The sequence below is a fragment of the Podarcis bocagei genome (assembly GCF_964188305.1).
Source record: "Podarcis bocagei genome assembly, chromosome: 1".
Lineage (NCBI taxonomy): Eukaryota > Metazoa > Chordata > Lepidosauria > Squamata > Lacertidae > Podarcis > Podarcis bocagei.
The window spans coordinates 3,841,594-3,854,500 of NC_138125.1; the positions used below are offsets into that span (position 1 = coordinate 3,841,594).

General features: G+C 47.8%; 1 protein-coding gene across 3 annotated transcripts in view; it reads right to left on the reverse strand.

Moving 5' to 3' along the window:
- The window catches only part of MAP4K5 (mitogen-activated protein kinase kinase kinase kinase 5), a 92,956-nt gene that overhangs the window by 51,581 nt on the left and 28,468 nt on the right, over positions 1-12,907 (reverse strand). For all 3 annotated transcript variants that reach the window (XR_014007557.1, XM_081191718.1, XM_081191717.1), the window contains exon 3: positions 8,741-8,798. Coding sequence is in view for 2 of the 3 variants with exons in the window: in XM_081191718.1 (XP_081047844.1) it covers positions 8,741-8,798 (58 nt within the window). In the remaining variant the exon portion in view is untranslated. The remainder of the gene's footprint in view (positions 1-8,740; positions 8,799-12,907) is intronic.

The following is a 12,907-nucleotide window of genomic DNA, read 5'->3' on the forward strand; positions in this document are numbered from 1 at the left end:
GTGCTGCGGACGGAGGCGCTGCCCGCCGAGCTCGCAGGCAGCCAGGCAGGCAGACGGCGAGAGCCCCGCGCTGGGCGGCCTCTCCTCGCCGCCCCGCCTCTCGCCGCCCGACTCGCCCGCCTCCCTCCAGGCAACATTTCGCGGCACACCAGACAACATCTCGCGGCACACTAGTGTGCCGCGGAACAGTGGTTGGGAAACACTGCCTTAGGGTCCCTTCCAACTCTACAATTCCTTGAAAAGCATAGAGAGCTGGCTGGGAGTTGAGCTCTCTTCCTACTCACTGGCCTCTACATCATGCGGTGGTGAGGGTAGTTACCTTTTTCTCCCTTGTACACAGAACTGACATAGGAAGTTGGAAGAGAGTTGCTCTTTCCCACTTCCTCTTTCAGCTCTCTATGCTTTTCAAGGATTAATTCCCCCAGGATCTGACTTCTTTGGAAAAGGGAAATGTGTGTGAGTGCATTTTCTCGCTCTCCGTCAATGGGACTGTGAATCTTATCTGAGGCACAGGAGTGACCAGAGGCGGCATCAACCACAGCACTCGCTTTCAACCCAGCATTTGTCATCGTAGCTCAAGGTCTACTCATCAATTGGGTAGGGGTTGGCACCCCGGTCTAGGTGGATGAAAAGCAGACTGCTCAGGCAACCAAAGCGGCAAAAGACTCAAGCCTGACAAATATATCCCAGAACATGTTTGTGATTATTAACAAATCAATACAATACAATACAGAATGCTACAACTGCTCAACGGATGCTAAAAAAATCTCCCCCTCCACCGCTACTTCTCCCTCTTAAACGAATTCCACTCTACTGGTTTTCCACGTTTTATTACTTTCTCTGGCTGAAGACAAAACTGCTCCTCAGAGGGCTGGGCTGGCAGCCTCGGGGGCTCAGTGAGCCACAGTGACTCTGGAAAGAATGTGCTCAGGCCCCGCAAGATGGGCTGGGAGCTTCTTAGGACGCCTGAGGGCGACAGCTCTGCCTGCTGTTTTACAAGGGAATAGCCCAGTTATGCAAGGAGCGGTTCCAAGCTTCAAATTGGCCGGCAGAAAAAACATGCACGTCCTCAGGGAGAGATGAAGAACTCAGGAGATGGTCCCTTGCAACCTGCTAAGCCAGGCATAGGCAAACCCGGCCCCCCTGATGTTTTGGGACTACAACTCCCATCATCCTTGACCACTGGTCCTGTTAGCTAGGGATGATGGGAGCTGTAGTCTCAAAACATCTGGAGGGCCGAGTTTGCCTATGCCTGTGCTAAGCCTTGAAGCGGTTGGATGTGCTTCGCCCATGCTCCAGCTCAGCACAACATGAGACCTCTGGCTCTCCACCTTCAACAGGGCTCTGGCACCCACCAAGAGGAGGGGCCTTCTCACACTGATATAACCACTTCCATCTGAGACCCTACCTGCCTGTGCCCTGTCTCACCAGGGGGGTACAGGGTGGTCTTCTCCCACTTGGACTACTGCAATGCACTTTATGTGGCGCTACCTTTGAAGGTGACTCGGAAACGACAACTAATCCAGAATGTCACTGCTGGACTGGGAGTGGCCGCCAGAACCATATAACACCAGTCCTAAAGGATCTTCATTGGCTCCCTGGATGTTTCCAAGCACAATTCAAAGTGCTGGTGCTGACCTTTAAAGCCTCAGCCCAATATACCTGAAGGAGCGTCTCCACCCCCATCGTTCAGCCCGGACACTGAGGTCCAGCTCCGAGGGCCTTCTGACATTTCCCTCGCTGCAAGAAGTGAGGTTACAGGGAACCAAGTAGAGGGCCTTCTCGGTGGTGGCACCCTCCCCATGAAACGCCCTCCCATCTGAAAGCAGCCCTGTACAGGGAAGTTTTGTTTTTGTATATTCTGCTGGAAGCTGCCCAGGGTGGCTGGGGCAACTCAGTCAGATGGTTGTGATACAAATAGTAATGATGATGATGATGATGATGATGATGATGATGATGATGATAATAATAGCAGCATTCTTCTCACTCATGCCCATCCCATAATAATAATAATAATAATAATAATAATAATAATAATAATAATAATAATGGCAGCATTCTTCTCACTCATGCCCATCCCACAATTCCTCCGCCCCCAAGAATTGGGCCCTTCTACCCACTTGGCTTTACTCAGCAGCACCAATCCAGCAAACAACAGGAAGCTGGTCTCCAGCTTTTCACCCATTATAAATGCCGTCCAAAGCTAGATACCAAGACAAGAGCAACCGTCAACAAGTATGGAGAGGGGAAATTGAAAACAGCTTTTGATCTCCTGCCAGGGCACAGCATCCAGTGTCTTGACTGACTGGGTCCTGACCGCAGTCTTGCTGTGGCCTTCAGCTTCCCCCCACCCTCCCCAGGCAAACGAGGAGAAGATATGGGGAAAGCCCCCGAACAAGTCAAAAGTCACGCAGATCACGACCTCCTGACATCCTCGTCCTTGATCAGGGGTGGGACTCAGCGAGGGCCACCACTGAGCTGTATGTTTTGAACATAAACAACATCTGTACGTCATTTTTAGGAAAGCAGATGAGGAGCCCCCGCCAGAACACACACAAATGGCTTTCCTGTGCACAATGGCCCCATTCAAAAGCCTATTGCCCTCAAATACAAGCTCAGCCAAACCCTGAAAAATGGGAATGAGCTGGAGCATCGCATTTCTTGCCTCTATGTTTCCAAATTCTTCTTTCGTGGTTTTTGAAGGGCTGAAGGCTAGCTTCATGCCTTCGTGTTTTTGGTTCTGCTTCCAGATAATCCAAGAGCGTTGTGTTTTTAAAAATGTTGAGGGCTAGCTACATGCCAAAAAGCTAGTGACACACAGCTATCCTATTTTTACAATTGCTTTTGGGTTGTTTTTTTAAAAATAAAATAAAAGCAGAGATTCTCAGGACAGGATGGGCATATGCACTGTGAACGCACATAGTTCCAGTTACATGGCAAAGTGCAAAGATTCCCATTAGTCTAATTTCAGAATCAGCATTAACAGCTGGTAACATTCGAATTCAACATCCACAGCTTAACTGGGGGAGGAGAAGGCTGCTTTTCTGCCCAACTCTTTATTAACTGAGCACAAGCCAACACCTAGATAATTCAGGACACATGTAAAAAGGATTCAGAGTGCTGCCAAATGTGTCAGCCACATACCCCAAACAGGAACTATAGAACTGACATATTTGCTTTCTTACAAAGTAATAATGGAAGCGTTAGTTGCATTCTTAGTACAGGGGATGCCGTTAAGTGAAAAGCTCCTCCTTTGTAGGCATAAACTCCCAAATACAGCCCTTAGCATCTCCTCTTAAGGTAGGCACCCAGGTAGGCAGGGCGATGCAGAAAATCTCTCTCTGCCTGAGGCCTCAAAGACACCTTCAGCAACCCCGCACCATACAAATGCTTTGAGCTACAAACCCCATCAGACAATGTGGGGCTGAAGCAGGGGTGGCAAAGCTTTGACCCTCTGTTATGGCTGCTGGGAGCTGTAGTTCAGGAACCCCGGCGGTTCCCCAGTGGTCTGACTCCAAACCTTCAGATCTCCAGAGTGTCCAGCGCATTCCACAGACAGAACAGAGCTTACAATACTTGCAACCACCCAGTAAGCAAGGACAATATTAGTATCCCTACATTGGAGGTGCAGGACTGAAGTGGGGGGGTTGTTTTCCAAATATTATCTGGTGGCAGAGGCAAGGTTCGAACCAGAGTCTTCCCATTTCGTAGCTCCGTCCATCTACCCCAATGCTACATGGTTCATTTCAGAGGACCTGGATCAATGTGCGAACCTGGGCAATCGTTCCCTAAAATGCTCACGGTTGCATGCTACGTAAGGTTTTGCAATGGCTCCAAGTTTCAAAAGCATTTCCTCCATTTCCCACCCAATGGGAGATTTTACACTGAGCAAAGTTCCTTCGAGAGCAGTGTGCCTCTTTGTTCGCCTTTCCTTCTCATTGTGTGCTTCATCTTGCAAGCTCCTTGGGGGCAGAGACGCATTTATATGTCCCTATGAAACTCTGCAAGGAACACCTGAACATTGATGGCGCCGTGCAAATAATAAGCCGGAGGAGGATCCAACTGTGTCAGCTCTGCTCGAGTTAAAACACTGCACGTTTCTTTATTTAAATATGAGGTCTTTGGGTCTGCTTGGAAGCCACAAACCCCGAAAACGGAAGTTCTGAATCCCACATGCAAGAGAGTGAGCAAAGCAGCAAGCAGTTGCTGGCTTGTGCAGATAAATAAGGCTGTCTGCCTGCAAGGGCTTCTTTTTCTCACACAGTCACCACAGCTGAACCCTGCAACAGAGAAACAGGCCTTTCAGCTCAGCCCCGGCACCAAAAGAGCAACCCCTGGCTCCAAGGCAGGCCTGGAAACTTGTAAATAGCAGCAGTGGCTCAAAAGCTGAACGCAAAACCTCAAATACCAGACAGAAAAGTCAGCTTAGCAGTAGCAGCAGGCAGGGGGATTGCGAGGAGGCAGACAAGACAACGTGCCTCTCTGACAGGCCTCGCTTTTATTTTGTCCCGTAATCACGGAAACTTCAGAAAACATTCCAGCTGTAAAACCAGTTTTATTCTCCTGGAATCTGGCGAGGACCTTGGGAATGTCTAAGTCGGAGGAAAGAAATTCAATGGGTGGCGTGGAGGAGATGTTTCTGGCTCAGAGGTCAACTGAACATTATATTTGGGAGGGGGGGAGGGAAGGTTGGTGGGCTCAGGACAAACTGTGATGGTGACAATTATGATGACGATGAAATTTATTACCCATCCTTCACCAGCAGGCCCCAGGCTACAACAATTTAAAGTTCAGGACTAAAAACAGTGGAAACAAATGATAGCCGCAGGAATAATAATAATAACAATAATAATTATTATTATTTATTATTTATACCCCGCCCATCTGGCTGGGTCTCCCCAGCCACCCTGGGTGGCTTCCAACAAAGTATTAAAATACAGTGGTCTGTTAAACATTAAAAACTTCCTTCAAATGTCCCCTAAAAGTCTGGTAGTTGTTGTTCTCTTTGACATCTGGTGGGAGGGCATTCCACAGGGCGGGCGCCACCACCGAGAAGGCCCTCTGCCTGGTTCCCTGTAACTTAGCTTCTCTCAGGGAAGGAACCGCCAGAAGGCCCTCGGTGCTGGACCTCAGTGTCCAGGGAGAACAATGGGGGTGGAGACGTTCCTTCAGGTATACTGGGCCAAGCCCGTTTAGGGTCCCCTGCCTTCTCCTTCACAGGCACGGAGCAGATCCTTCTCCGGCCTACCACAGCTCGGAGAGCAGGACGGCACCGCTGAAGCTCCACAAACAGAGCAAAAGCTCCTCTCCTTCCTCCCCATGTGTGGCAGCTGGCTTACGCTGGTTGCCTGAGGAATCGCCCCAGCACCTGGTGACTGTGCCCCACTCACAACGGCTTAGAGGGCAGAGCCACAAGACGGCAGACATTCCCAAATGGCATCCAGGTGAACCCTGGGGGCATCTTGTCAAAAGGAGAAGGCCATTAATTGAAGGCAAGCTGCTCAGAAGACTGACAAGCCCAGCACTAGTTATGGCACATAATTATTATTTGCTTAAGGCTTAATGCCCAAACAGACTTGTGACCTTCCCCTTGCAGGAAGGCGCTGGCCTTCAATTTTTTTCAGACTCAAGATCCATCTTTAACTCAAACATGCATTTCGGAACGTTATTTCTTCATTTTTTTTACCATATCTTTGCATGCTGACTAGTGCAATTCATCTTAGAACAGGAAGTGACCTGGTCGTGGGGCCCAACCAGTGGTCTGAGACTACATTTCCTATTGTCCCTGGCCACGCTTGCTGAGGCTGATGGGAGTTGTGGGTCAGCAACATCTGAAGGGTCAAAGGTTCCCCACATCTGGCCTAAGGGGCATTCTCGTTTCATTTGCTACCGAGGCAGTCTGTCTCGGCAATACTATTGCACCAGCTTCAGCGGCTGCCAACGCATCTCTGAGCCCAATTCAAAGTGCTGGTTTTAAGCCTCAAATCCTTAAAAAGTTTGGAACGCAAGATATTGCATGGGTTGCCTGCACCCATGACCAGCCTGCCTGCAAACTGAGATCTGCAATGGAGGCGATTCTTGGGGGTCCACCTCCAACCTAGATCAATGAAGCTACTGCTGGCCACAAGTAGCTCTGAGACCCCTTTTGGCTGAAAGGGTGGAGGAGGAAATCCTTTCAATGAGAAAGAAAGAACTAAGGAGTTGCTTCGCAGACAAAGGGTGCATCTAACACAGCCCTGTTTACATGAGCTGAAAGAGATCCTCGCCACAGTATATAAACTGTTTATTGTGGAAAGAACTTGTTTCATCGGATGCATGAACTCTCTGAGGCTCGACGTTGTCCTTTTCCTGCAGACATGATTACTCTTATGGGGGAATTTTTATTTCTCAATACTGCTTGTTGCACAATGAATAATTAACTTATGGAATTCACTTCTGCAAGATGCACCAATGGCCTTTGGCTCGCCTGGCTTTGGGTTTTGTTTTTGTTTTCAACCATGATTACTGCTGGTATAAAGGTCTTCCTAAGACTGACAAGTTTGAGGGTATCTGGTGGTCTCTCCTGGTGTTGTGATCTGGCAAGAAGGGCTCATTCAACCTCCACTCTCACAGCTGAATTTTTGGAGACAGTTCAGGACAGCGATCGCCCGTGATTCTTGGTATAACTCATATCAAATTTTATGACACTTTACAACTTCAGCTTTGAGGTGCTTTCTGCCAAAAGGTATGCAAAGCTAAGTATTTGTAGCTTTGCTGTATAGCCTACTTTTCTCTCTTTTATTGTATTGTTATTTTATTATATTGTACTTTTCCAAACGTTTTCACAATAACCTTCAAATCAAATACAATGTTTCATAAGTCGACTTCCCACCTTCACCTTCACAGTATTTTTACTCAAACCTTTCCTATCGCATTATATCTTTATCCATCACAAAAGTCTCTATTACCATTATTTTGTCACTGTATTAATATTTTTCATCCATTTTCTTGTTCTGCTTGTCCTTCTTTGCGGTTTGTAGCTGCCTCCTCACAAAATGAAATCAAGGCATATTTGATGGCGGGGGGACAGACGACGATTACGATTAGACAATGTCAATGGCTATGAACCCCACAGAGCTTCTTCCACTCATGCGATTAGGAAATACTGGAGGACAACAAGAAACCAAAGGTGGGCCACCCAATAGCTGGAACGTATTCTAAGACACCTCTTTTGATCTTAAAATACCAGAATCTCCCAGCCGTTTCACCAGAGATCTCGGGAGACCTAATATGAAAAGTGCACAGTTCCCTACACAGCAAGACCCAGTCACCGGCGATGCATGCCAAAGCAACTCAAGATATAAGGAATGGCTCTTGCATTCTGCATTGTACACAGGCATTTACCATATTTTTCACTCTATAAGACGCACCAGACCACCAGATGCACCTAGTTTTTGGAGGAGGAAAACAAGAAAAAAAATATTCTGAATCTCAGAAGCCAGAACAGCAAGAGGGATCGCTGCGCAGTGAAAGCAGCAATCCCTTTTGCTGTTCTGGATTCTGGCATAGCTGCGCAGCCTGCATTCGCTCCATAAGACGCACACACATTTCCCCTTACTTTTTAGGAGGGGAAAAGTGAGTCTTATAGAGCAAAAAATACAGTACATGTCAGCGTTTAACTTCCAAAATGGTATCTGCCCTGCCTTAATTTTTATCCTCCAATCCACAGCTCGTATGTATTCTGGTTTGGGCCACCCAACGGGGAAGGAGATACACCCTGCACATGCTCAGAAGTACTGTTATTCATTGATTCAACCACCCCAGGAACGAGAGTCCCTGCTCAAATGAAGCTACGACTGTTACCTAGCAAAGAATAAACACCAAACAAGCAGAAGTTGTTGACTGTGCTGTGAATTAAGAATCAAAAGACCTCTTTGAGAACCTGATCTTTCATACCTCTTTTCATAGGAATAGAATGGATTGCTACTACAAAGTCTTGCTGTGAGACAGAGACAGAGAGGCAGGCAGAGAAAACTCCGTCTATCTGACAGCCACAAAGAGCCAGGATGATAGAGCAAACGAACTGATAGATGTATGTTGTTACCTGAGCATGTTATTGGGTTCAGCTACCTACTGAGCCAAGAGCTGTGGGTTAAACCACAGAGCCTAGGACTTGCAGATCAGAAGGTCAGCGGTTCGAATCCCCGCGACGGGGTGAGCTCCCGTTGCTCGGTCCCTGCTCCTGCCAACCTAGCAGTTCAAAAGCACGTCAGAGTGCAAGTAGATAAATAGGTACCACTCCGGTGGGAAGGTAAATGGCATTTCCGTGCGCTGCTCTGGTTCCCCAGAAGCAGTTTAGTCATGCTGGCCACATGACCGGGAAGCTGGACGCCGGCTCCCTCGGCCAATAAAGCGAGATGAGCGCCGCAACCCCAGAGTTGGCCATGACTGGACTTAATGGTCAGGGGTCCCTTTACCTACTGAGCCAAGAGTCCCTTGAGCTGGCTTGGTCAAGACAAAACCCCTCAGTCCAACCAGCCTCATTGTGTGGCACAGTATTGTGGAACGGTGGAGATGGATGAGGGAGAAGCAGGTTCAAACCCCTGCCGTCCTAGCCTACTTCACAGGGCTGTTGTGGGGATAAACTGGGGGGTAAAGGGAAAGCTACCCAGAGTGTGTGATAGGCAGGCTGTCAGGGAAACAAAGCCATCACAAATGAATAATTTTTTTTTAAAGAAGAGAAAAGAAAGGAAGAGCTCACCTGGTTCTAACTTGATAATTTTTACTGCAGCCAACTCTCCGCTGTGCACATTTCTGGCCTAGGAAAAAACAGAATGACAGCAGATTTAAGCAGAGTGCAAAGGAATGTAAATCAGTGTGTTAAACCAAGAGGCTTGTGTGTCAGAATGTGCATCATTTGGGGAAATTGCTACCTAGAAAGATGAAGGAGGCAGGGATGAGCAGCCAGGTAAGCAGGAAAACATTGTAGGACACGCCCAGGCCCCTCATTGCTTAAATCTTTGGCCGCCAAGCCACAACTATAGTACAAGTGCATCTTAGGTGCATTTAACTTGTGTGATTTCAACCATATGCAGTTAAAGGCCAGCTGGTTAAAACTTCACAAGTTAAGGGAAGCAAGGCAGAGAGCTTAAAAGCTCTTTTTGCTCCGGGTTTTCCTGGCACAGATAGAGCTTTTAAGCTCTCCTTCTTGCTTGTGGGGGCAAGGCCTTGTCGGCACACTGGTCCTGGGATGCTCTTGCGAGATCTCATGGAGCTGTCCAAGTTCCTGTGAAATCTTGCGTGAACATCCCTAATCTTCCAGAGCCAGTGCCTGGGATGCTCGCATGGAGGTGGTTAGAGTACGCGTTTTCATTTAAGTGTGGAGCCTTTGGAACCAAATCCGTGCGTAAGATGTGGTTGCACTGTACTCAGAACAGTGGCTACACGTGAACAACCACATTATGCTCTCACTGTTATAGACCTCCCTGGCAGATGTCGAGTCCATACCGTACAGAAATGGGGCTACCCATATAAAAAGCAAGGCCACTATAGAAAAGGCAAGTGAAGCGGTGATTCGTAGTGACATCCAGCCCATGGAACTCCCTGCCCCATGAGATTGCAACATCTCTTTATTTATGGGTCTTGGGCCATCACTTAGAAAATGTTTCCCTTCCAGCAAGATTCTGACTTTTGACCTTCCTGCTGCTCATTTATCTTGGATGGTCTTTAGAGCCAATCTAGCTCTCTGCTAGGGACGTGGATGGAGCTGTGGGTTAAACCATAGAGCCTAGGGCTTGCCGATCAGAAGGTCGGCGGTTCGAATCCCCGTGACGGGGTAAGCTCCCGTTGCTCTATCCCAGCTCCTGCTAACCTAGAAGTTTGAAAGCACGTCAAAGTGAAAGTAGATAAATAGGTACCGCTCCGGCAGGAAGGTAAACGGCATTTCCGTGCGCTGCTCTGGTTCGCCAGAAGCGGCTTAGTCCTGCTGGCCACACGACCTGGAAGCTGTACGCCGGCTCCCTCGGCCAATAAAGCGAGATGAGCACCGCAACCCCAGAGTCAGTCATGACTTAAGCTAATGGTCAGGGGTCCCTTTACCTTTATAGCTCTCTGCTGGCTTATTAGCTTGTTGGTATGCATTTTTTAAGCTGCTGCTCTGTTTTTTTCTGTTTGTAATAAGTTTGCTGAGATTTTCATAGAATCACAGAATTGTAGAGTTGGAAGGGATCCAGAGCGTCATCTAGTCCAAGCCCTTGCAATGCAGGAATCTCAACATGTGGTCCCCCATGCAATTTGAAACCACACCGGACTCTGCTTAGCTTTGCAAATGTGCTCTCAGTTGAAAAATGATGCAGAAGAGTCTTATTTCCCTACTCCCTCTGCTGCTTGCACCTTCCTGCTCTTGTCTTCCTTCTGCCCCTCTCCACATCCGAGCCTGGCCTTCTGGGTCATAGCCCCCCACCCACCCCTTCTGCATCCCACACTGCCTCCCTGACTGCTCAACAGGGTGAAAGGACGACGAGGATGACCCTAAATCCAGGAAGACAGCTGCTTCCTTCCTTGCCTGCAGGAAGCACATGATATCTGTGCCAAACCCGGGTACATTCAGTCCTTTGCTAGTGATAAAAGAGTGAAAAAAACACACATAAAACATTACCAAAAAAAAGGATGAATAAAATCAAATAAAAGGATTGCAAGGAGCCTGCTCTACAGCTACAGATAACAGCAAAGCTACAAGCTTGGGCTGGCAGGTTTAGGGCATAATCCTGGGATCCCAGGGTCCATAAAACAGAGCAGACCCCCCCACCCGCCCCATTTGTAGGAAAATGGGGGGACACTGAAATCAGATGGTGAGGATCAACAGCCTCCCCCTCCAACTGTATATTCTGAGCTCCCCACCTGCCCCTTTTTTTGATTGCTCAGCTCACCACTGATACGCAAACATTCTCCCTCAATTTGCCCACTGACTTGCCTACCTTTAGCGTCCATTACTGTTTGCAGAATATACTGTAGTGGGTCCAGGGTAGATGGAGCCATGGTCCTTTCAAGTATTAGGAAGACAGTGCACATGCCTTATTATTATTATTATTACTCCTCCTACTATTATTTGCATCTATATCCCTCCTTTTTCTCCCAGGAGCTCGGAGTGGCATACAGGGTTCTCCCCCTCCTCATTTAATCCCCACAAACCATCCTGCGAAGGAGGTTAGGCTGAGGGGCAGCGACTGGTCCAAGGTCACCCAGTGAGCTTCATGGTTGAGTGGGGATTTGAACCCTGGTCTCCCAAGTCCTAGCCTGACACTATACCACACTGGCTATCAGCACAAGACACCCCACTGCCAGCCTATACAGTGGTGCCCCGCAAGAAGAATGCCTCGCAAGACGAAAAACTCGCTAGACGAAAGGGTTTTGCGGTTTTTGAGCTGCTTCGCAAGACGAATTTCCCTATGGGCTTGCTTCGCAAGACGAAAACGTCTTGCGTTTTTTGCAAGTTTGTTTCTTTTTTCATAACACCGTTAATACAGTTGCGACTTGACTTCGAGGAGCAACTCATAGAACGCGGTGTGGTAGCCTTTTTTGAGGTTTTTGGCGATTTTTGAAGCTTTTCCAAAACTTTTCCGACACCGTGCTTCGCAAGACGAAAAATTCGCTAGACGAAAAAACTCGCGGAACGAATTAATTTCGTCTTGCGAGGCACCACTGTGCAACCTGAATCCACCAGCCCAAATAGTGTGAGGAGCCCCTGCTAGACGATAGTGCATGTCTGCTGGCCCTGGCCAATCAGAAATTGTGCAGGCCTGCCCAGGAGCATTGAAGCATCATCTCCTTGCACTCCTTGGCAGGTTTTGAATAAACATTCACAAATTATTTTTTTACTGATAAGAATAAGCTAAACAGTTGGAGGATCTATACAACTCTGTAACATGCAGAAAATAGCATTATTGGAGAAACCAAAGACTGGACCTGAGGGAAGTCGGGGAGTGGGGTGGGGGGATGGGTTTTATGGGGGGAGCAAAAACGGGGGGGGGGGATAAGGATATGTTTTTGGAAAATATGTTTTGTTATAATTTTGAATAAAATTTATATAAAAAAGAAGCATCATCTCCAGCTTAGCTTGCAGCTAAATTCCATTTCCTCCCTTTTGATTTAAATTATATATAGTCATACCTTGGTTCTTGAACGTAATTCGTTCTGGAAGTCTGTTTGACTTCTGAAAATGTTCGAAAACCAAGGCACAGCTTCTGATTTGCTGCAGGAGATTCCTGCACTCAACCAAAAGCCACAGAAGCCACAGAAGTCGCATTGGGCGTTCGGGTTCCACAGAACATTCAAAAACCAGAACACTTGCTGTATTTTTCCATGTATAAGACCATATTTCCCCCAAAATTTTTAAGTTTGAAATTGGGGGTCGTCTGATACACGGAATGTTGCAATCATTTATTTCTTAATTTGGGACTCAAAAAATAGGGGTCGTCTTATACATGGGGGCATCTTATACACAGAAAAATACGGCACTTCTGGGTTTTCGGCGTTCGGGAGCCAAAACGTTCAAGTACCAAGGCATTTGAGAACCAAGGTACGACTGTAGATGCAAACCCAGCTTCAGTCTCCTGAATAAATGAAGCACATTTACACAGCTTCCCATTTTGCTTAATTCTTCTGCTGGCTTGCACCCCTCTTCACCCCTCCTCCCATCACCTCCCTTCAGCCCCCTATGACTATGATTCTCTGCTTCTAGAGACCCTCTGCTGCCGCTCCCTGCCCCAGTGTGGTGTAGTGGTTAAGAGCGGTAGACTCGTAATCTGGTGAACCAGGTTTGCTTCCCTGCTCCTCCACATGCAGCTGCTGGGTGACCTTGGGCCAGTCACACTTCTCTGAAGTCTCTCAGCCCCACTCACCCCACAGAGTGTTTGTTGTGGGGGAGGAA